This window comes from Natator depressus, chromosome 2 (genome assembly GCF_965152275.1).
Source record: "Natator depressus isolate rNatDep1 chromosome 2, rNatDep2.hap1, whole genome shotgun sequence".
Lineage (NCBI taxonomy): Eukaryota > Metazoa > Chordata > Testudines > Cheloniidae > Natator > Natator depressus.
This window is the reverse complement of record NC_134235.1, coordinates 200,218,607-200,239,363: the sequence shown is the minus strand read 5'-3', so window position 1 is coordinate 200,239,363 and position 20,757 is coordinate 200,218,607. Positions and strand designations below refer to the sequence as shown.

The window sequence follows — 20,757 nt, the reverse complement described above, 5'->3', positions numbered from 1 at the left end:
CAATGCATGGTGCTGGCTGACTTTTTACACATCTGAACACATGGAAAGCGTGGGGGAAAGTGGATGTTGACTATCAGAGCCTGAGGTAGCAGGGAACTTTGACTCCATGTGCTGAACTACATTGTTGTGCTGGTGTACATACATGAATGTGCCCATAGAAATTTAAAAAATATGGATGATACAAACACATAGGGTACCCCCACAAAACTAAGTTCTTTTCACTATTCTACAGTGTGATGGTTCAGCATCCATGACTATTTGAGTGCTTGATGCTTCTGCCCAGTCAGTAAGGCACTGACTCAACAATCAAAATCAGTAACTAAAGAGGGTATTGCTTTCTCCAGTATTATGGGAGAAGTGTATGCAGTGATGGTCTCAACCTCAGCCCTTTATATAATATCACTACTATGCATGAAGGTAAGGGCCAGAGAGCACCTGGCTCAAAGGGACTTTGCAGGGTGAAATTTTTTGTACAAAATAACTTAGTACCTGGTTCATGGTGTTGAAATGAATTTATTTATTAGTTTTGCCAAACAGTAGTTCCCAGCAGATATGTAATTCCCACAGGATGACTGCAAAACTCTACTCATTAGTTCCAACAAGAAAATTAGCCCAAGCTTTGCAGTGCCTTGATTCAGTCTGACGGCATACATCTTGACACCCCCCAGACAGGGAACAGGGCTGATTGTGCAAATAGCTGCATGAAATGGTGGGTATAGCTTCAGAGAACAATACAAAACAGTGCACTCTCTTTAAAGTAGACATCTTTATTCCCTGCCCCCTTTGGCTCGACATAGCTAAGCCAGAATTCAGCATGGATGTGAAACAATGCCACTGTGCCACCCACTCTGCTGGCTTTGAGGTTTAGTGTCTTTATCCTGCAAGCATTAAGCAAATCAGCACACGTATTTTAATTTACAACATACTGTGTTTCACATAATGCTTGTACTAAACCTGCCCTGAATGATGCTGACAAGAGCTTGAGTTGTGGACAATCACGGTACATCTACACCACAAACGGCAGCCTGCAGCAAGGAGTCTGAGCCTGGGTTGACAGACTTAGGCTTGCACTATGCTACTATAAATAGCTATGTTGACTCAGGCTCTGAAGTCTAGGGTTGGGGTTCAGAGCCTAAGCTCTAGCTTATGCTGCAATATCTACACAGGTGTCTCTAGCACTGGAGCACAAGCCCAAGGTCTGTTGCCCCAGTCCCAGAGATTCTATGCCACAGGCTGTGAGATAAACCCTTGGAGGCCCCAATCCTGCAAGTGACTTCATGCAGGAGCATCCCTGAACCACATCAAGGCCCACTGAAGTCAAGAGAATTCAAGAAGCACAGCATTCTGTCCATGGTGAGTAAGTTGCAGGATCAGAGCCTTAATATGTAAGAATGAGAACACTAGCATTTTCATCTCAGTTGTGTGCTTTTAGAGCAGAAGATGTCTCCCTTCTAAGCAGAACTCCTGTCTTAGAACTAGAGAGGAGCCAAGTGCAATATCTGGTTCCAGAAATTAGATTTTGCCTTTTTTAAACCATGGCTACAGTACACAGAGTGCACTTACAGAAGCAAGGTAGAGGATGAACTTAAAAAAAAAAAACCACAAGGCTCTTGAGACATTTTACTTATTTGTTCCACATAAGTGGACCAGCTCTTCAGTGAATCAGTATATACTCTTATTTCCAAGAGCATATACTTACATTAGTTTTATTTACCACAACACTGCAATCATTTACACCTAGGCAACATAGAACATGATTACACACACCAAATTAGTTACTATGTAAGAGAATCCAACACATTGGCGCAAAAGGCACAATAAGCACTGCCTGCCTGCATTTCCCTAATGCACAAGCCTGTCTAGCCAGCTGCTGGTATTCCATGGTTTGGGTATAGTTTTAGAATCTCTATTGACAATATGAAATGGTTGACACTGTCATTCAGTATCACATTTTGAGACCATATGTGCTAAAGAATGTTCTTTTCATCTTTATTTTATTTCAGAATCTGACAAGCAAACTTTAAACTCCAGTCAGTCATCACTTGGCTATGTTTGCATTACATTTACCTTGCTTTGGCAGCACACATATTTGTCTTATATATTCTGCTGAATACTGGCCTCTTTGGCACTTCTTTAATTATGGATGCAGTTTTTTTGAATATGCACAATACTGCTTTGGCTGTTTGAATCATCAGCGATTTAAATGTACAGCAGCTGTGGCAAAATGGCTAATGTTGCTTTGTGGGTCCCATGCTTTTCTAGGACCACATCCCTTACCCCTGCTGTTGGGGCACCAAGGGCCCCACTAGTGGCCCTGGAAGGTGGTAGAGGAGGGAAGTGGGGAATGGGTCTGGGTTTGCTCCTCACTCTAAGCCCCAGCCCCTCCTAACCCTACAAGTTTCTTACCCTCAGTCCTTGACACTGGGAGAGGAAGTCTCCCTTCCTCCAGTTCTCAGCAACACACCTCCAAACCCCTTCCTCACACCACCCTCTCTGCCTGAAGCACGGAGGTTTTATTAGGTTCCTGAGGAGGGCCTTAATTGACTACAGGTGCTCCTATTAACCTGAAGTAACCTTCCTTTTTCTACAGGGAACCACACCTTAATTAGGCTAGGGCTTATCTATCTCCCCTCTCCCACAGCTCCCTGGCCCTGCTGTATTGCACAGCATATTAAAAGAATTACAGAAACACACTATAAAATATGGTTATTATAGCTATCTCATGCACTACAAAATGGTAAAACATCATAGTACCCAGTGGCTCACCTCTGAACAGTTACTGAGGTTACCTGGATACTTTGTATAGTGGCCACTGTCTTACACTTGGAGTGGCAGCTACACTGCCTAAGAGACATGTTCAATGTTACCTGCAAAGTCAAGGGCATAGAATGTAGGACTCCTAGAAAGGTGTGGATCACCTCTGTCCTGTTTCCATTTGAAGCAAGTTGGAATTATAGTACTTATGGAAGAAGGGAGGTAAATTCAAAAAACAAAGACACATTAAAAAAACCCAAAAGGGGATACAAAGAGAATTAAAGGGGAAGAGCAATAATAATCAGAAAATCAGTTTAAGCCCAGATGTATTTCACTGGCAGATCTTTTTGAAATTGTATTCTACAATAGCCTGGATTAATACTGTTGTTTGAGGAGATCTGATAAAGCCACTACAGGAGTTTAACAGAAAGCAAGTAAATTGAAAGGCATCATTTTATGGCTATAGATGCTTTGTGTAGCCACAGCATAAATATAGACTTACGTGTCTGCTGAATGGATTTAGAGCTGCAAGTGGCAGATGAAGCATTAGTAAAAACTTCCTTAAACTGTGTTTGTAAGATGTTTGATGCTGATTCCAAGCATCTGAGAGCTACATATTTTCTAGGGGTTTGGTGCAGCCCCAAACCCACTGTCAGTGTCAAAAGGGTGGTAAACTGATGCTCCCCTTCCGGGAAACTTCAGTTCCTCAGTGGGGACTTCTCTTCTCAATCATCGACCTCCCTCCAAAAGAAAAACTGGTTTGTTCATGCTGCTGCAATATTTCAATGGTGAGAATTAACACCTTGTCTCCACCCAGCTCTAATATTGTCCCTCATGTCATGAGTTAAGACGGTTCCCTTGATCAAAGCTCACCCTCTGCACTGGGTTAACTTCTTAAAGTGAAGGAGTTATGGCAAGAGCACATGAAAAGTAGATAATCACTGGAGTCACATGAATCCAAATATGAATGTAGTGGGTAAAATGGTGTTTGAATGCTGATGAAAAACTGCAAATAAACCATTTGTATCCTCCTCCCTGCAGAGTGTAAAGGAGTAACATTCAGATCTTAGCTTCGCTGTGAATTTGTGCCTTGCAAGGACTAAGCAACAGTTCAGTCATGATCGTTTCCTTTTCCTTGTACTAAATAAGTGGAGATTTCCTCCGGGTGTAAACAGCACATACCATTTGGAGAACTCACAGAATTGTCTTTCATACGGCAATATGGTCCCCCAGACAGACTACTGTCCCTAATTTTATTTTCAACACCCAGCCTCTATTGGAACAAAAGAAGTGTTCTGACTGAGCTGTCACTGCATTGCTGTGTCTATCAATGCTGCCTTGGAGTCATTTGATTACACAATGTACCAGGCGCTCCGTTTGATTCTGCCTGCAATACACAGTACTCTGAATCTAGGGAAAGGAAAAAAAAAAACCTACCCGACATCACAAGTACAATAGTTGTTTTTCCAAGGTATGAACAGATGAGGGCAGCACTGAGCCCTGGGGGGGCATGATTCTGCTCATGCGTTCTGGCATAAGTCAGGAGTGGCTCCATTGCAGCCAACAGAGTTACACAAGCAAGCTCAGAACCAGGCCTTATCTCTAATTCAGAGACTGCTGTTTTTGTTTTTAAAGCCTCTGTAGTTTCCAATGTGAAGTGGGAAGCGTACACTTACCTGGTGAAATTCTAAGCATTTGAACTTTGCTACCTAGCCTGAGCTATATAGGGGGAGGGGGGAGATAAAAACAAACAAAAACAATTGTTTGCTTTAAAAGATTATATGGAAATTACACTGGATTGAAGTTATTCCTTGTTTTAATTTTTTGTTGCCCAAACAATGAAACATTCTGCACTACATTAGCTGGCATGCACACACGGACCAAACAGTGACTCTCTCCTTTCACTACACACAGAACGGGACCACCGCATGATTGGACAAAGGAAAGCAATTTTGTTAACTCGATATAGCTACTGAGGAAGATTTCTAGAAAGACAGAAGGCTTTTTGTTTGTTTTCCTCCTGCAAATTCAGCTGTGTGGACTGGAGACTATCTTTCAAGGCTCGAAGAACTATAGAGTCTTCTTGTGAAAAGGCTAACGGTGTCCACTGTGGCTGAAATGAGATAACAGTGGTTTAAAATCCACGTACAGCAACAATCAAATGGAAAACTAAGTGAGGCTATAACATTACATAAAGGACAAAGACTTTTGAGACAATCCGTTCAGAGAAGGTATCAAAAGGGAAATAAAGATAATGGAGGCCTGATTCTACAATCATTTAAAGTGGTGTAAACCAGGAGTAACACCACTAAAGTTATACCAGCACAATCAGAATCAAACTAAGTCTTGTATTTATACATCTTATTTATACATGTGCAGATGAGCTGCTTTTCTGACAACTTAGCAGACAATTTAGTTTCTAAATCAAAGTATTAAAACATTTGCTTACTTCACTTGAAGAACTTAATTTCTGTATCGACACAGTCATAGAAAAGGTCTGCTACTTCAGCAGGATCCAGAACCTCTGTACTGGTGAGGATGTCCTCCATAGCTTCTAAGCCTTGTCTTTCAAGGTCTAACATAATCCTCATCAGCTTCTGACCTTTATCCTAAAGGCAAGAAACAGCCAAGTTAAAGTACCCATTAAACAAATTCAAGTGACTTTTTACTACTCCTCTCTGCCGGGGGGGGGGGCACTTTCACACTATTTGAAAATGTCCCATTCCTCCACCTCCCTCCCCTCCCCCCCCCGGTACTGATTTTTTTCTTTTTCTATGTTAGTGTGGTAGAACCCGAAGCAAAAATGAAAACAATGGTCTATCATTTAACATGCAGAACAAACAATAGAGACTAGTAATCAAGAAACAACTTTAGTAAAATAGTGAGTAGTAAATTCAAAGGAAATAAGAACGTTAAAGATTGAGCACAGCTTGGGGGATAAAACTTGTATAACTCTAAGAAAAAAGGAGTTTCTTTGATTCATCTCAAGTCTGGAAGCTCATTAACAACAAAAATACTGCAAGACAGCCAGGAATTCCCGGAAGGATTTTCCAAAACCAGGCACGGGTACAGAGAACAGAATGTAGAACAGTATCCCGCAGAACATCACCCTCTTTACTCTACTCTAGGTTTAGTCATGGGATTAAAATTAATGAGTTTGCCCATTTACCTTTTAACCTTTGTATAGTCAAACAGCATCAAAGTGAAAGACAGATCAAACGTTACATCTAAGTTACAGGAAGAAAGATTCTAGCCCGGAATAAGGGCTGCATCTGTGTCAGACACTGAAAGGTTTACTTGGCTGCTGCTTTTCAACATTTTCTATGTAGAAGGTCCTCTCCAGAAAATATATTGCTTTAGCTAGTTTTTAGCATAAAAGTCCACTTTCTACGTGAGTGTCTGTGAATGGTTGCATCAAGTCGCAGGACTGCTGTGTGTGTTTTGGAAGGGACTCCTTGAAAAGAAAATGCCATTTCTGTCTTCGTAGACTATTTCACTTACACTGGAAGCTGCAAACGAGATTCTCACTCTCAGAAGGACCATTTTTAGCAGGAAGGGTGGCTGGGAGTTTTGCAGGTTTTCTTATTGGTACTCTATAGCTCTTCCCCAGAAGGCTAGAGTCACTTATGCTAAGCTTCAGAGTATCAAGAATCCAAAGTTTCAGCATCATAGGCCCTGGTGAATTTAGTATTTGCTCTTAAGGGTGTTCTAAAATTTCACCTCAGAACACTGAATACTTTTCATACAGAGTGGGCTGACACAGTCTGACTTTCTTATTTATTCTCCTTGATTTGGAGGTTGGCCTCAAATTAATTTTCCAAATCCACTACCGCCTTTTTTAAAAATTTTAAACGTGGTAAGTTAAACTTGTCAAGTTTACCATTTATATTTACTGAAGAAGCCTTCAAGTCATCTTATGTAGCAGTTACTTCCATCACCACCATAGGTCTGCTGGGCTTTTCTGATTGTGGGTCTATGTGACTCTACAGCTGACAGCAAAAGACTAACAGGTTGAGGTCAGAAAGTTTTAAACAGAAATAGGCTGCTCTGTTTGCTTTTTGGGCTCAGGCCTTTGTGTAAAACAAAAGCGAAACTTTTCTGAGAGAAAATACCATCATTTAAAGGTACAGAACTGGGGTGGGTGTCACTGTGTTAAAAGAGGGTTTTCAATAGCCCTTTCCTCTGAAAAACGCATTATGAACAGTCTTTTCCTTTATTAGCTCAATAATCAGAAGGCATGTGTCTAATGAATCTTACAGAAAAAAAATGAACTAGATCTTGTTTCATTCCCTTAACGGATGAGATGGGATGCACTAGGAAAAGATACAATAAATAGGATGGTTTTTCATGATGCATGGCGTTTGGTGGAGCCATTGTATTTACCTGGTTGTGCTGATGATGAAATGGGGGAGTCATCAACCTACTGTACATAGTTTGCCAAAATGGCAGATTATTGATTTAATTCAACAGACCAGTGTTTGAATCCTTAGAACATTGGTGCTGATTATAGTTGTCTGCAGCTGCAGACCCCTTCTGTAAGCCCCCTCGAGAAATCGGATCCCCTTTTATCTAACTGGAGGGTTTACAGTTAAATTCTCCTTCTTAAACTCCACCACTAGGAGTCTGAATTGGGCTGTCAGCAGGAGACCCTGGCTTCTCTTGCTTTCTGCTGAGGACAGTCTACTGCTACCCCCTGTACAACATTTGTTCTCATTCTCTGTCAGCTCCTACTCTTCGTTTCCTTGTGCATCAGTGCAGCACAGCAAGAGGGAGAGGAGGCAGTTAGCGGTTTCGCAAGAGAGCATCAGACCATTCCTACACAGGTCTGAGTATGCGCCAATGATTTTGGATGGAAGGGTAAAGACCAAGGAGGGAGCCTTGGACAATGGGGAGGAGAGGTTGACATGCTCTATACTGCTAGCCAGTGTGGATTGTAATAATTGGAGCTCTGCTGATGATAGCTACCTACTTCTGTATTCTGCCCTCTTTATTGCGGGTGCAGTGAGAAAGGCATTTCCTTCTGACAATTTTGACCATCTGTAGAGTGGTCCTTTTGTGACTTGCCTGATTTAAGGTCACTTTCTCCTCAAGGGAAATCTTCTTTCATGGCCTTTACAAGAGTGGACATCTTCGGCTACACAAATTCTGAGGGGACCAATGCTGCTCAACCTGTAGCCCAAAGGGGGTCCACACCACCCAGGGTAAGATGTAGTTATACATGTGATGTTTACCATTCATGTTCCAGCACCATCCGGTATGGGGTACACAGTGCTCTCTGCTGACGGACTTCATGAGCCTCGTCAAGGTTCCTTCCCCATTCTGAACTCTAGGGTACAGATGTGGGGACCTGCATGAAAACCCCCTAAGCTTATGTTTACCAGCTTAGGTTAAAACTTCCCCAAGGTACAAACTATTTTACCTTTTGCCATTGGACTTTATTGCTGCCACCACCAAGCGTCTAACAAATATATAACAGGGAAAGAGCCCGCTTGGAAACGTCTTTCCCCCAAAAATCCTCCCCAAACCCTACACCTCTTTCTCGGGGAAGGCTTGATAAAAATCCTCACAATTTGCATAGGTGAACACAGACCCAAACCCTTGGATCTTAAGAACAATGAAAAAGCAATCAGGTTCTTAAAAGAAGAATTCTAATTGAAGAAAAAAGGTAAAAGAATCACCTCTGTAAAACCAGGAAAGTAAATACCTTACAGGGTAATCAGATTCAAAACATAGAGAATCCCTCTAGGCAAAACCTTACGTTACAAAAAGACACAAAAACAGGAATATACATTTCATTCAGCACAACTAATTTTATCAGCCATTTAAACAAAACAGAATCTAACGCATATCTAGCTAGATTACTTACTAAGTTCTAAGACTCCATTCCTTTTCTGTTCCCGGCAAAAGCATCACACAGACAGAGAGAACCTTTGTTTCTCCCCCGCTCCAGCTTTCAGAGTTTCTTGTCTCCTCATTGGTCATTTTTGTCAGGTGCCAGCGAGGTTATCCTAGCTTCTTAACCCTTTGCAGTGAAAGGGTTTTTCCTCTGGCCAGGAGGGATTTTAAAGGTGTTTACCCTTCCCTTTATATTTATGACAAGCCTCAACACACCAACCAATGCTAGATACATTCCCTACTAGACTGGATACAGACAGGGCTGTCTCAGTTTGGTAATTTCTAAAAACTTCTTTTTAGAGGGAAAACAAAATTCCTGCTCTGAGGTATAAAAAGGAAAATATCTTGTTTCCACTCCATTGCAAGAGATGAGATGTGCAAGACTAACTATAAATGTGAGTTTGTAAAATTCACATTAACAAATATGTGAACACAAACGACTGCTGAAACAGGAATTGCATAAGATGTCATAACTTTAACAAAAAGTTATACATTATGAATCATTCCATGGCATTTTGGGCTGTATAAGTAGGGGCATTGCCACCAGATGGAGGGACATGATCGTTCCCCTCTATTCGACATTGGGGAGGCCTCATCTGGAGTACTGTGTCCAGTTTTGGGCCCCACACTACAAGACGAATGTGAAAAATTGGAAAACGTCCAGCGGAGGGCAACAAAAATGATTAGGGGACTGGAATACATGACTTATGAGGAGAGGCTGAGGGAACTGGGATTCTTTAGTCTGCAGAAGACAAGAATGAAGGGGGATTTGATAGCTGCTTTCAATTACCTGAAAGGGGGTTCCAAAGAGGATGGATCTTGACTGTTCTCAGTGGTAGCAGATGACAGAACGAGGAGTAATGGTCTCAAGTTGCAGTGGGGGATGTTTAGGTTGGATATTAGGAAAAACTTTTTCACTAGGAGGGTGATGAAGCACTGGAATGCGTTACCTAGGGAGGTGGTGGAATCTCCTTCCTTTGAAGTTTTTAAGGTCGGGCTTGACAAAGCCCTGGCTGGGATGATTTAGTTGGGGATTGGTCCTGCTTTGAGCAGGGGGTTGGACTAGATGACCTCCTGAAGTCCCTTCCAACCCTGATATTCTATGATTCCGACATCTCAGTACTCCGGGATACAGTTCAACCTGTATCATCCGATGAAGTGAGCTGTAGCTCACGAAAGCTCATGCTCAAATAAATTGGTTAGTCTCTAAGGTGCCACAAGTACTCCTTTTCTTTTAGTTCAACCTGTGATATTCCTGCCACGATCCTATTATAACGTGACAAAAGTTTTATAACACATCCCAATAACCAGTAACACCATTCAAAATAACTCTGTATCTTGTGACATAATATACTCCTGTATTCACACCTGACACACTACTGTAATAATCTTTGTACAAGGTATGCCTTGTAAGATATCATTAGAAAACTCAATTTGCTGGTCAGTACTGTCCCGATAAAAAGTGTGCCTACATTGTACGTGAAGCAATAAGAGTCCCCTGTATGATGTTATTAACACCTGTTTCAAACCCCACAACTCCACCAAGGCAGTAGGGCAGACCTGACTTAATGAAGGAATGTGTGCTTGCCTTAATATGCATTTAAGCAGTAAACAGAGTCATCAAGCAAGGAGGGAACACAATGGAAGTTCAAAGACGTGAAAATAACCCAGCAGGGACTATCCTTTCACATATACTCTGTCTCTGGGTCTCAGCTAGAAATGTTTTTTGAGAGGAGGACAAACTATAAAAAGGAGGGACAGACACCCAAGAGACTCCCCTCCCTCTTTCCCACCTCATTCTCCACACCTGAAAAGACAAAAAGAAACAACCATTGGACTCTGGGGGATGGGTCTTGACCTGAGAGTTTGGTCAGTAATCTGCTGGAAGCATGTGGCGAGAAAGTTTGCTTTGTAAAAGAGTTAGTTTCTTAAGTAGATACTAGTAAGAGTTTTATCTTTACTTTTCTTGTAACCACTTCTGACTTTTATGCCTCATTATTTATACTCACTTAAAATCTCTTTGTAATTAATAAACTTGTTTTACTGTTTTATCTAATCCAGTGTGATTAAGTTGAAGTGTCTGGGTGACTCATTAAGGTAATAAACTGGCATGTTATTCCCCTATAGGAACAACAGACAATATATTTATACTGTCCAGAACAGGGCTGGACAGTACAGGACCTACATTTCTGGGGAAAAGATCTAGGACTGGGAATGTGTTGTGGTCACCCTGCAGTATAACCCAGGCTGGTGAGAGCCAGGATATAGTTGGCAGGCTGCAGTTACACACAAACAGTCAGGGTGTGACTTGCATGCTGGAAGGCTGTTTGTGAGCGGCACAGGTGGGAGCTACATCAGCAAGGCATTGTAAGGTACACAAGGTTGCAAGGCAGAGGTGACACAGCCCCCCACTGATCTGGATTGTGCCCCGCATGTCACATATGTACAATGATTGCCTTTGAAAGTTTGAGGGATTTTATATGAGTTTTTCAGGCTCTTGTAAGTTTCCCTTTGATTCTTTTTAAGGGGCAACTTGGGCGACCTGTCAGTTTTTTGTAAACATCTCTAAACTTTGATAGTGTTCAATAATGCAACACTTAAAGAAAAAAGCCCACCACCACGCATGAGCCCTATACAGAAGCAGACAACTTTCATCGTTTTAAAATTCTATAAGCTGAGAGTCTGGATAATGAACTCTGCCAACATCTGGTGGGAATTTTTTTTTTTTAGTTCCATGTTTACAAAAATTAATAAGAAAAGAATGCAACCAACCATGGCTAAAATGTTCACTCCTCCATTTTAACTTCTAAGCCTCTATTCAGATTTTTAAGTGGGGGGGAACCCCACTAATTTCCTTTTAATTAGATTTAAAAGTTTCTGTGGAAAAAGATTTTACAGAAACTTTTCTAGAAAGAATGAAGTATAAGTCATGCAAACATTCAAATTTTTGTTCCCACAGTCAGCATTTTAGATCCCGGGTGTTTTAGTTTTAAGAAAAAAACCTGTCTCTAAAGGCTCCAAGTCCTAGAGGCTTTACCTGATTATTCTCAGTGACAGATCGGGCCCGCTCATGTGCCTTGTACAGTTCATGTCTCCGGTCAGGCTTCTCCTGGAACCGAGGTCTCTTTTTTACAGGATCGTCATCACCAAGAAAAGGCGATTGAACTTTTGGTACTAGTTTGACGTCATCAACGAAGATGAAAGGTTTAAATATGGACCTGAAAGAGATAAGAACCTTATTCACAGGGACATTGCGTATATCACTCAGCAGTATATCCAGGCTACTTTGCCAACAGAGATTCATTGGACAGTATTGCATGTGCATATCTATATTACTGTGGCAGGATGGGGTCAGATATGGCACAAAAATAACCTCTTCTAAAAGAAGGAACACATGCCACAAGAAAATCCATTTGCTTTCAAAAACACTAGGTCCTGCAAAGCTTTACATATTAACCTCTCTTTCTCCCCCTCCATGTCAGTTTCCCCATTTCTGTGAATTATAGCATTGAGCTTCCTTCCTCTTGATTTTTTTTTTGGGTGGTGGGAGAAGAGGGTAAAGGTTTTGATCATCTTTAAATCCCAAAGTTTAGCCCCATACTACTCTCTTGCTTTCTTTTTTCCTTCATGTTCTCTCATTCCACACTTTAAGTAGTTTGTGGAAGCTGTGCTTAGAGTTTTCAAAGAAATTAACTGGCTCAGAACCAGTCTCCCAACCTAAAACTTCCCAGTGCTCTTACATTTGCACAGCATCAATTTATATGTCAATAAAGCTCTTCACACAATATACATCTTAAGTCCTGCACTCAGTTCAGAATTTCTTTGCTGAAACAAACTGAAGGTGGATATATTTAAAGCCACCCACTTATGAGGGCTGGAGGAAGATTTCTGGCCAAGTTATTACACAACCTACTAAGTATCTCTGAAGATTTGGCATTGACCAGCAGTGTCCAAATTGGGAAGTCAAGGAGAGGTTAAAGAAATGGTTACACAGAGAATACTGTAATATTTTTCATCAAACAAAGCATTTCAATCTGGAATTAGATGGGAGCTCAAAATTAAACACAGGATTTGAAACCTGTCACTAACCTGCTGCTCTATCCATCACTGTTGAGAAGCCCTGCCATCAAAAGGTTCTGACCTGAACAAACTGGGGCAAGACATGTCTTTTATTACAGATTTTTTTAAGAGAAGGCATGTAAAGCAGAAGTGACAGTAGCATGCAGAGATGGGCTGTTATTCTTTATTTGTATTCTAGCTGCACCTATTGTCCCTGATTGACAGCCATGGAGATGGAAATGCTCTCTGAACAGCGGAAGCAGGAGCAGCGCACACTGTCCCAACAATGCAGCTCAGTCTTAAACCACAGTGACCATTGCTAAGGGAGACAGTTCAGTCTCCAAGCCCACTGAATCATTGGCATCTTCAGAAACTGCCAATTAGAGTACCAGTTAGATAAGATGATAGACCACCTCACCCGCCCAGTGCCATATGTTGGGGGTTTTGTGAGGAGGATGCTTGTCCAATGAACTGCACTGAGACTAACATTTTGCATACATTCATGTTGTCAGTGTTTCCTATTGGGAACGATGGGGAGTGCGGATGAGAAGAAAAGCTTTGTGACTCCCGGCTGGGGAGGCAACAGTTAACAGACAGAGCTCAGATGAACCTGAGGCTCATTAGCCTCCCTGAAACCCAACCCTTACTTATTTATAAGACAGACAATCAGCTGCCAGGGGTTTTCAGGGAGTGAGGAAGCAGGCTGGCATGACCAGAGTGGGACAGCTTTTCTTTTCACAAAGACACACAAACTCAGAGCTGAACGTGAGTTTTTATTATATTTGATCATAGTTTGTCTAGAAAAGTTTTAACTCACAGAGAAGCAGGAACTCTGGTGTGGCTGTTTTTTCTTAATGTCTTGTGTACAAACCTTGGTTTATGGGGAGTATAAGGTGATGGAGCTAGGGGTGCTGCTGCACCCCCTGGGTGTAAGTGGTTTCCATTATATACAGGGGTTTACAGTATGGTTCAAAGCTCTACGCACCCCCCACTATACAAATTGTTCCAGCACCTGTGATGGGGAGAGGAAAGGACCTCTGCAAGTCTGTCTGTTTGCAGCCAAGCTAGAGGCTGTAGCTTTGCTATGGCAAGGAAAGGAATTCCAAAGGGTGTTTAAAGCCTGCTGCAGCCTTTATGTGACACAGATGGGAGAGCAATGGGCCTTGGTAAGGCAAAGAGTATTTTGGAGAAGCAAGCCTACCTACTGCCTTGTTCAGAGTCCAATGAAGACTTGAGTTCCAGGTGAAGGGTGAACCTCCCTTCAGCACTAAGGGACCCCTGTGGGATCACTTTAGTCACTAAGGGCTTGTCTACATTACCTGCTGGATTGACAGGCAGCGATCGATCCAGTGGGGGTTGATTTATTGCGTCTAGTCTAGATATGATAAATCGACTGCCGAGAGCTCTCCCGTTGACTCTGGTACTCAACCAGGGCAAGAGGCGCAGGCAGAGTCGACGGGAGAGTGTCAGCCATTGACTTACCACAGTGAAGACACCGCGGTCAGTAGATCTAAGTACATCGACTTCAGCTACGTTATTCACGTAGCTGAAGTTGCCCAACTTAGATAGATTTCCTCCTTCCCCACCCCACGGTGTAGACCAGGCCTTAGAGTACTTCAGGAAGTAGCTAAAGCAATCATCTTTGAGAATTTATGGAGAATGGGTGAGGTCCCAGAGGACTGGAGAAGGAAAAACACAGTACCTACCTTTAACTTGGGGAATGAGGAGGGCCTGGGGAACGATATAGACCAATCAGCCTAGCCTCTATAAATGGAAAGATACTGGAACAAATTATTAAGCAATCAATTTGTTCAAACCTAGAAGATAGTAAGATAAGTAACAGCCAACAAGGATTTGTCAAGAACAAATCATGCCAAACTAATTCAATTTTCTTCTGATGGCGTAAACAGCTCAGTGGCAGGGGGGAGGGATGGGAAGGGAGAATCAGTAGACGTGGTATACCTGGACTTTAATAAGGTTTTTGACAGAGCCCCAGATGACAGTCTTATGAGAAGAACATAAGAACTATGAAATTAACTGAAAGGTGGGTACACAACAAGTTGAAAGACCGTATTCAGAGTAGTTATCAATTGTTCACTACAAGCTGGGAGAACTTATCAAGTGGAATCCCAGAACGGTCTGTCTTCTGGGAATATTCTGTATTTTCATTAATGACTTGGACGATGGGAGTTAAGAATATACTTATAAAACTTGTGGGCAACATCAAGTTGGGAAGGGTTCCAACCACTCTGAAGAACAGGATTCAAGTTCAAAATGACTGACAAATTGAAGAACTGAAATCAACAAGATGAAATTTAATAAAGACAAGTATAAAATACAGCCCTTAGGAAGGAAAAATCAAATGCACAACTACAAAACAGGGAATAACTGGCTTGGCCGTAGTACTGCAGAAGAGAATCTGGGTGTTATAGTGGATCACAAACTGAATGAGTCAGTGTTGTGGAAAAAGGCAAATGCCATTCTAGGATATATTACCATGTAAGGCACAGGAGGTAATTGTCCTGCTCTACTCAGCATTGGTGAGGCCTCAGCTGGAGTAGTGTGTACAGTTCTGGGCACCACACTAAGATGTGGACAAATGGGAGAGTGTGTCCAAAGGAGAGCAACAAAAGGGATAAAAGATTTAAAAAATATGACCAATGAGGAAACGTTGAAAGAACTGGGCATATTTATGTAGAGAAGAGGCTGAAGGGGGAGTCTTCAAATAGGTAAATGGTTGTTACAAAGAGGATGGTGATCAATGATTCTCAGTGTCCATGAGGGTAGGACAAGAAGTAATTTGTTTAATTTGCAGCAAGAGAATTAGGTTAGATATTAGGTAAAACTTTCTAGCTAGAAGGATAGTTAAGCACTCGTTGTGAAATCACCATCACTGAAGGTTTTTAAGAAGGTGTTAGACAAACACCTCTCAGGGATGGTCTTGGTTTACTTTATCCTGCCTCAGCATGGTGGGAGGGGGACTAGATGACCTCTCAAGGTCCCTTCCAGGTCTACATTTCTATGATTTCTAAGACAACTAATAGTCATCTGACTGTAGTGACCTTTGGTTGTCCAAGTGGATAGTCAGATCGGCATCCTCTCTCCAAAATTATAATTTCCCTAATGTACAGTAAGTGGCAAATATTTTCTTAAGCTGCATGTGGTTTAGTTTAAAATACAATGCAGAGTGACCCAAGCTGGGATTCACAGTTCATGGTGAGAAAGACTTGTTAGGCCATGGGTTGTTCCCTATAGTATTCCCCAGTACTCTGTCCTGCCCAGATTTAAGCAATGGGGTTTTTATTTCTTCTCAAGAGGACGTTTCAATAAACCTTTACATAAAAATGTTTCCTGCTATTCATCATAACTTTTCTTTTGCTAATTTTATGGTGTGGTAATTTTATACGGGGCTGTAGCCACTTAGGCCACCCTAAGCAGTTCCTCTCCCTTTTTGAAGTTTACACACTGTATATGTAGTACTCAGACTTGTGTGTTCTTTTAATCACGGTCTGGACAGTAGGTACAGGTTAGTGTGTCAAGTCTTTCTTTTACTCTCCCTGCCAGTCACAGGATACAGAATCAAACCGCACCACTAGACCCAACAAACAGAGTAGGGCTGGGAGCAGAACACAACAGCTGTGATGTCAAATTGATCTAGCATGTTTCATGTAAATATGTGTGGGGTTTTTTATTTTTTTTTTTAAAAAAAAAAGCTTAAGTGGTCATTGGCTTTTCAACTCTGCTAGCTTCCATTTTAAATTGCAGTAAGCTACATTTAAGTCACATAGCACTTCAGTGTTCCAACAAGGCTTCTAGGATGGACGTAAAGGCGCTGTCTGTTGAATGTGTTTCTTATGCTTTCTAACGTAATGTAAAATGTTAGTAACCAGGCATGACTGTGTCAGACTTGTCTACTCTGACAGGAAGTGGTTTTTATAGTACCACAAACTTGGGTGAGGAAGGGACAAAGGGATCACCTTGCCTGTTTTAAAGAATCAGATTTGAACCTATGAAACAAAATCTGAGTCAAGGTTGAAACTTCCCTTTAACTCTGTTCTAAAAGTTACTGGAACTAACCATTGTGGGTTCACAGATTAACAAAAGGAAATGGGGAGAATTAGGAAAGTGACTCGTAGCAAAAAGTCGTTTTGGTTTTCAAGAGTCTATTTTGAAGTATAGGCATCAGTACTGTACTTGTCCCTTTACTGAGGTATTAATACCCTGATCTAAAGCCCATACAGTCAATCGAAGACTTAATGGATTTTGTATCAGGTCTTTGTGGATTTTTTTTTTAAGATAAGTCTCTTGACATAATTAAGTACAAGAACCATGAATATTCCAAGAAAAGATTCACCGTAACTTTATATTAAACATGATACAATCTAGATGCAGCATAGATTGTCAGACATCTAGTTAGCAACATGAATATGTTCAAGTTCTTGAGTTTTTTTACATTAAATCCTAATACATCTCAAAACTGCAAATAAGAAGTGCTTTAAATGCTACTGCACAATAATATTACTCACTCACAGTATTGTTACTTTTGTAACACTTTGAGAACATCTGAATAAAAACTGAAAGACTAAAACTTTTTCCCGTGTTGGTTTTGGGTGACTAAGCAGAGATTGCAACTTCTAAGAACTGCCACATTATTCCATAAAGTTGAATTAAGATAACTAAACGTTTTTTTAAATTGTGTTCATTTCTGTAGTTTAAGAATGAGGTTTGGACAAATTTGTTCAAACTTATTTTGGCAACACTGGAAATAAAAAGGCCAGAACAATGGAATATCACTAAGCCTCTTACAGTACATGCTCAGCCATTATAATATGGGGCACTGTAAGAATAATTATTCTCTTTCTCAAGATTAAAATTTAAGAACTTAAATTGAATTTACATTAATTTTACCACTGTCTGCTGATATCCTCCATAAGTGAAATGAAACAGAAGAAAAGGATGTCCCATTTAAAAGGACTTGCCTCCATGGTGAATTATTTTTCAATTACCAAAGCCAGCACTCTGAACAAGTTAAAATACCATAGCAGGGATTTAAGTGTAAGACCAAATGTATGGAATGTTAGTGAGCTACTGTTCTTTACAATAAGATTAACAAAATGTTTTTTGTCCTACTACCATAGATATTTACCGGGATTTCTATTTAAACTGCATTAAAAGAGAAACCCATGTCCTGAAAACAAAGACGTGATCCAAAGGGTGTATGGGCGGGGCATACAGCAGGTGCTGAATCTTTTGACACAGAACATCGTCCTTGTGTGGTGAGCATAGACAGGAATTGCAGCACACCTCTGTGAAGGGACATGATAAAGGGGAAGGACGGTTATATGCACCCTCTCCCTCTTTGTTCACCAACGCAGAGCCAGTCACAAGGGGCCCTAAATTTGTCACTAAAATCAGTTTAATAGCTTTCAATGTACATACACACAGCCAGAATCTCCTTATTAAAGCCTGCACCTCTAGGCCTGAGAAGGGCAGCAGGCACCCTGACTTACCTTGAAGGGTCTGGAGTGCCAGTGAAGTAGTGAATGCAGGGAGAAGTAGGGTTCTGAGGCAAAACAGACACTATGCTAGCTGTAGTGAGGAAAGTTTCGGAGTCCACACAGACACCACTAGCTTTGTCACGCAAGACCTCCATCATTGTTCGCACAGTGATATTTCCTGCAAGAAGGGGAAAAAGTGCCCCAATGGGCCTGATCCACAGCCCACCGAATTCAAAGGAAAGTACTTATACTTCAGTGGGCATTGCATTAGGCCCAATGCAAACAGTGCCATATCATATAGGTGGGAACATACCCCCACCACTATCAGCAGCTTGTATTTACAAAACTTAAACCCTGAAACCTACTAGAACAGATTACAGCTGCCTTGTACTGCCTCAACCCTCTAACTGATGGACTTTTTGCCACTGTAAATGTCTCCATTCACAGCCCCAAGTGTGAATTTGACCCATCATGTCTAATGGATTGGAAGTAATTAAAAGTACAGAGACAAGTTTCACAACTATGGGGGTGGTAAAGATAATCTATAACGTGGATCATCAAATGTTCCCAGTGGCTTTTGGCGTAGTTATCAATGTTTAACTAGACTAGACTATAGCAGTACGACAGCTCTGCTACAGTTATGGTTAAGACCAGCTTTCTTTTAAAGCTCAACTGTTCTAGGTGCTTGAATTTCTATTTGTTTCCCCTCCTGACCCTCTCCTGCAGATTGAGGATTACTTTGAGTGGTAGGCATTGGACCACAGCCCCCTTACTAGTATTGTGCACTGCAGTGAGAAGTTTTTTATCCAGTCTCCAGTTGTATAAGAACTAGATTGTGTTACCATTTCAAATATCAGCAAAATCATTCTTAATGTAGAGCTTTTAAAGAGAATGGCAACACTGCTCATGCATGGCTGATCTGGTGCCTTGAACAACGATTACACATTATTCATGCACAGCAGCAGATGCTGCAGTAATTCCAAAAAGGGTTCTGGCCAGCTCCAGCTATGTTAAGTGATTAGTAAATTCTGGACCAGAACATAAGCCCATTTCTGCTGATAGCATTTCAATAATCAAAATCTGCTCCGGTAATAAAAACATCCAGTTTGGCCTGAAAAAGGGGGCAGCGGTGGAGTCTTTCCTAAGTGCATCTTCATTGCTGTAACAGAACTCGAGTCTCATAGTTTGCAACCATAGCTTGTTTCCAGAGGCAGTTGGATAATGCCTCTTCCCCTCCTCACAATAGGACTGATACGAACATCCTTCTGGAAAAACACCATGCCCCCCCTCATCGTTTTCTACTAAGGTAAGTCATCTTTTCATGCTAGGAGAACAGGGGTGCACCGGTACGATATTACTCTTATTCCCATGTATCAAACCTACAATGAAAAGACTATCAAATCACACAGATGGTGGAGTGTAAAGCTCTAAGTTTTGTGTTTTTTTTTTAAAATAGCCTTCTTCTAAATTTAGGCTGAGGCGTTAAGACTTCATCCAGGAGTTTTGCTCGAAGCAATTTGTTCTATGGATTTTCCTTCCATGTGGTTTATGGACTGGCATGTGAAAATGCTCTCCTTGTACCCACTTGAGACTACGGACGAAGGTCTGGTTGAGAAAAGTGGGAATTAAGTGGCAAGAAAAATCAGTGAGGAAAAATCCTTTCTACTTACCTTCTTGTTTTTCTAGGCTCTCCTGGCCTGAGCAGCAGCCTAAATGGTCCTCAGCTAGAGAAAACACTTCAGAAAAATTGAATTCTGTATCTCCAGTCCACCAGCCTTGAGTCTCTGCATAACTCCTAAGCTCAGGATGCTCAACATCAATTTTTGTGGTTAATGAAAGCTGGTTGCAAATGCACTTTACTCCCTCTATGGAAAGAGCCACAAATCACAATATACCATTACTACAGTGGAGCTAGAAGTGGTTAGAGGAGCAAAATATTTGATTAGCAAATTAAGCCATTGACCAATCTAGACATTTCGTTGTGATAGTCACCTAATGACACATGCACAGGATTTACTCATCACTTCAAGTTTCAGGGCTTGATTCTCCAAAGCATTTTGTGTCATGTTTAGATACTTATCCCTGTACCATGTGATTGCACAATGCTACCGTATCAGAATGCTATAATTTTCAACCATCTCTGCACAATGGAAAAGATTCTACAAGGTGCAAAGCAGTAGAGAATCAGGCTCTTAGATTTCCAGAAGCTAAATTACGACACTTCACTTCCAAACAGGTTTTTGAAAGTAATCTTGACCCTTTGCCCTAGACCACATTAACTAGCTCATCCAACATGGTTACAATCAACCCAAAGGAATTGACACAATAGTACTTCAGCCCAAAGTTGATCTGTGTGGCATTACTTGTTGTTTGAAGAAAAAGTTAATCCCACTGTTCAACACAGCATTATACACATTTGCTAAATAACTTTCCATCCCAGAAACTGTCACCTAATTATAACTGGAAATTTTAAATTTCTTGTTTGAAAATGGGCATCATTTGAAAGACCAGCAGAAGAAGAGCTCATGTGGAATAACTCATAATCTGGTTT

At 41.2% G+C, this 20,757-nt stretch overlaps 1 protein-coding gene across 4 annotated transcripts in view; it reads right to left on the bottom strand.

The window, feature by feature from the left end:
• Positions 1 to 500: 500 nt before the first annotated feature.
• Positions 501 to 20,757, bottom strand: part of SCRN1 (secernin 1) — a 61,470-nt gene continuing 41,213 nt past the window's right edge. For all 4 annotated transcript variants that reach the window (XM_074945719.1, XM_074945721.1, XM_074945720.1 and 1 more), the window contains 5 exons: positions 19,877 to 20,071; positions 18,219 to 18,384; positions 11,687 to 11,867; positions 5,204 to 5,363; positions 501 to 4,867 (listed from right to left, as the gene is read on the bottom strand). In XM_074945719.1, coding sequence (XP_074801820.1) covers positions 5,205 to 5,363; positions 11,687 to 11,867; positions 18,219 to 18,384; positions 19,877 to 20,071 — 701 coding nt within the window. In that variant the 3' untranslated portion in view covers positions 501 to 4,867; position 5,204. The remainder of the gene's footprint in view (positions 4,868 to 5,203; positions 5,364 to 11,686; positions 11,868 to 18,218; positions 18,385 to 19,876; positions 20,072 to 20,757) is intronic.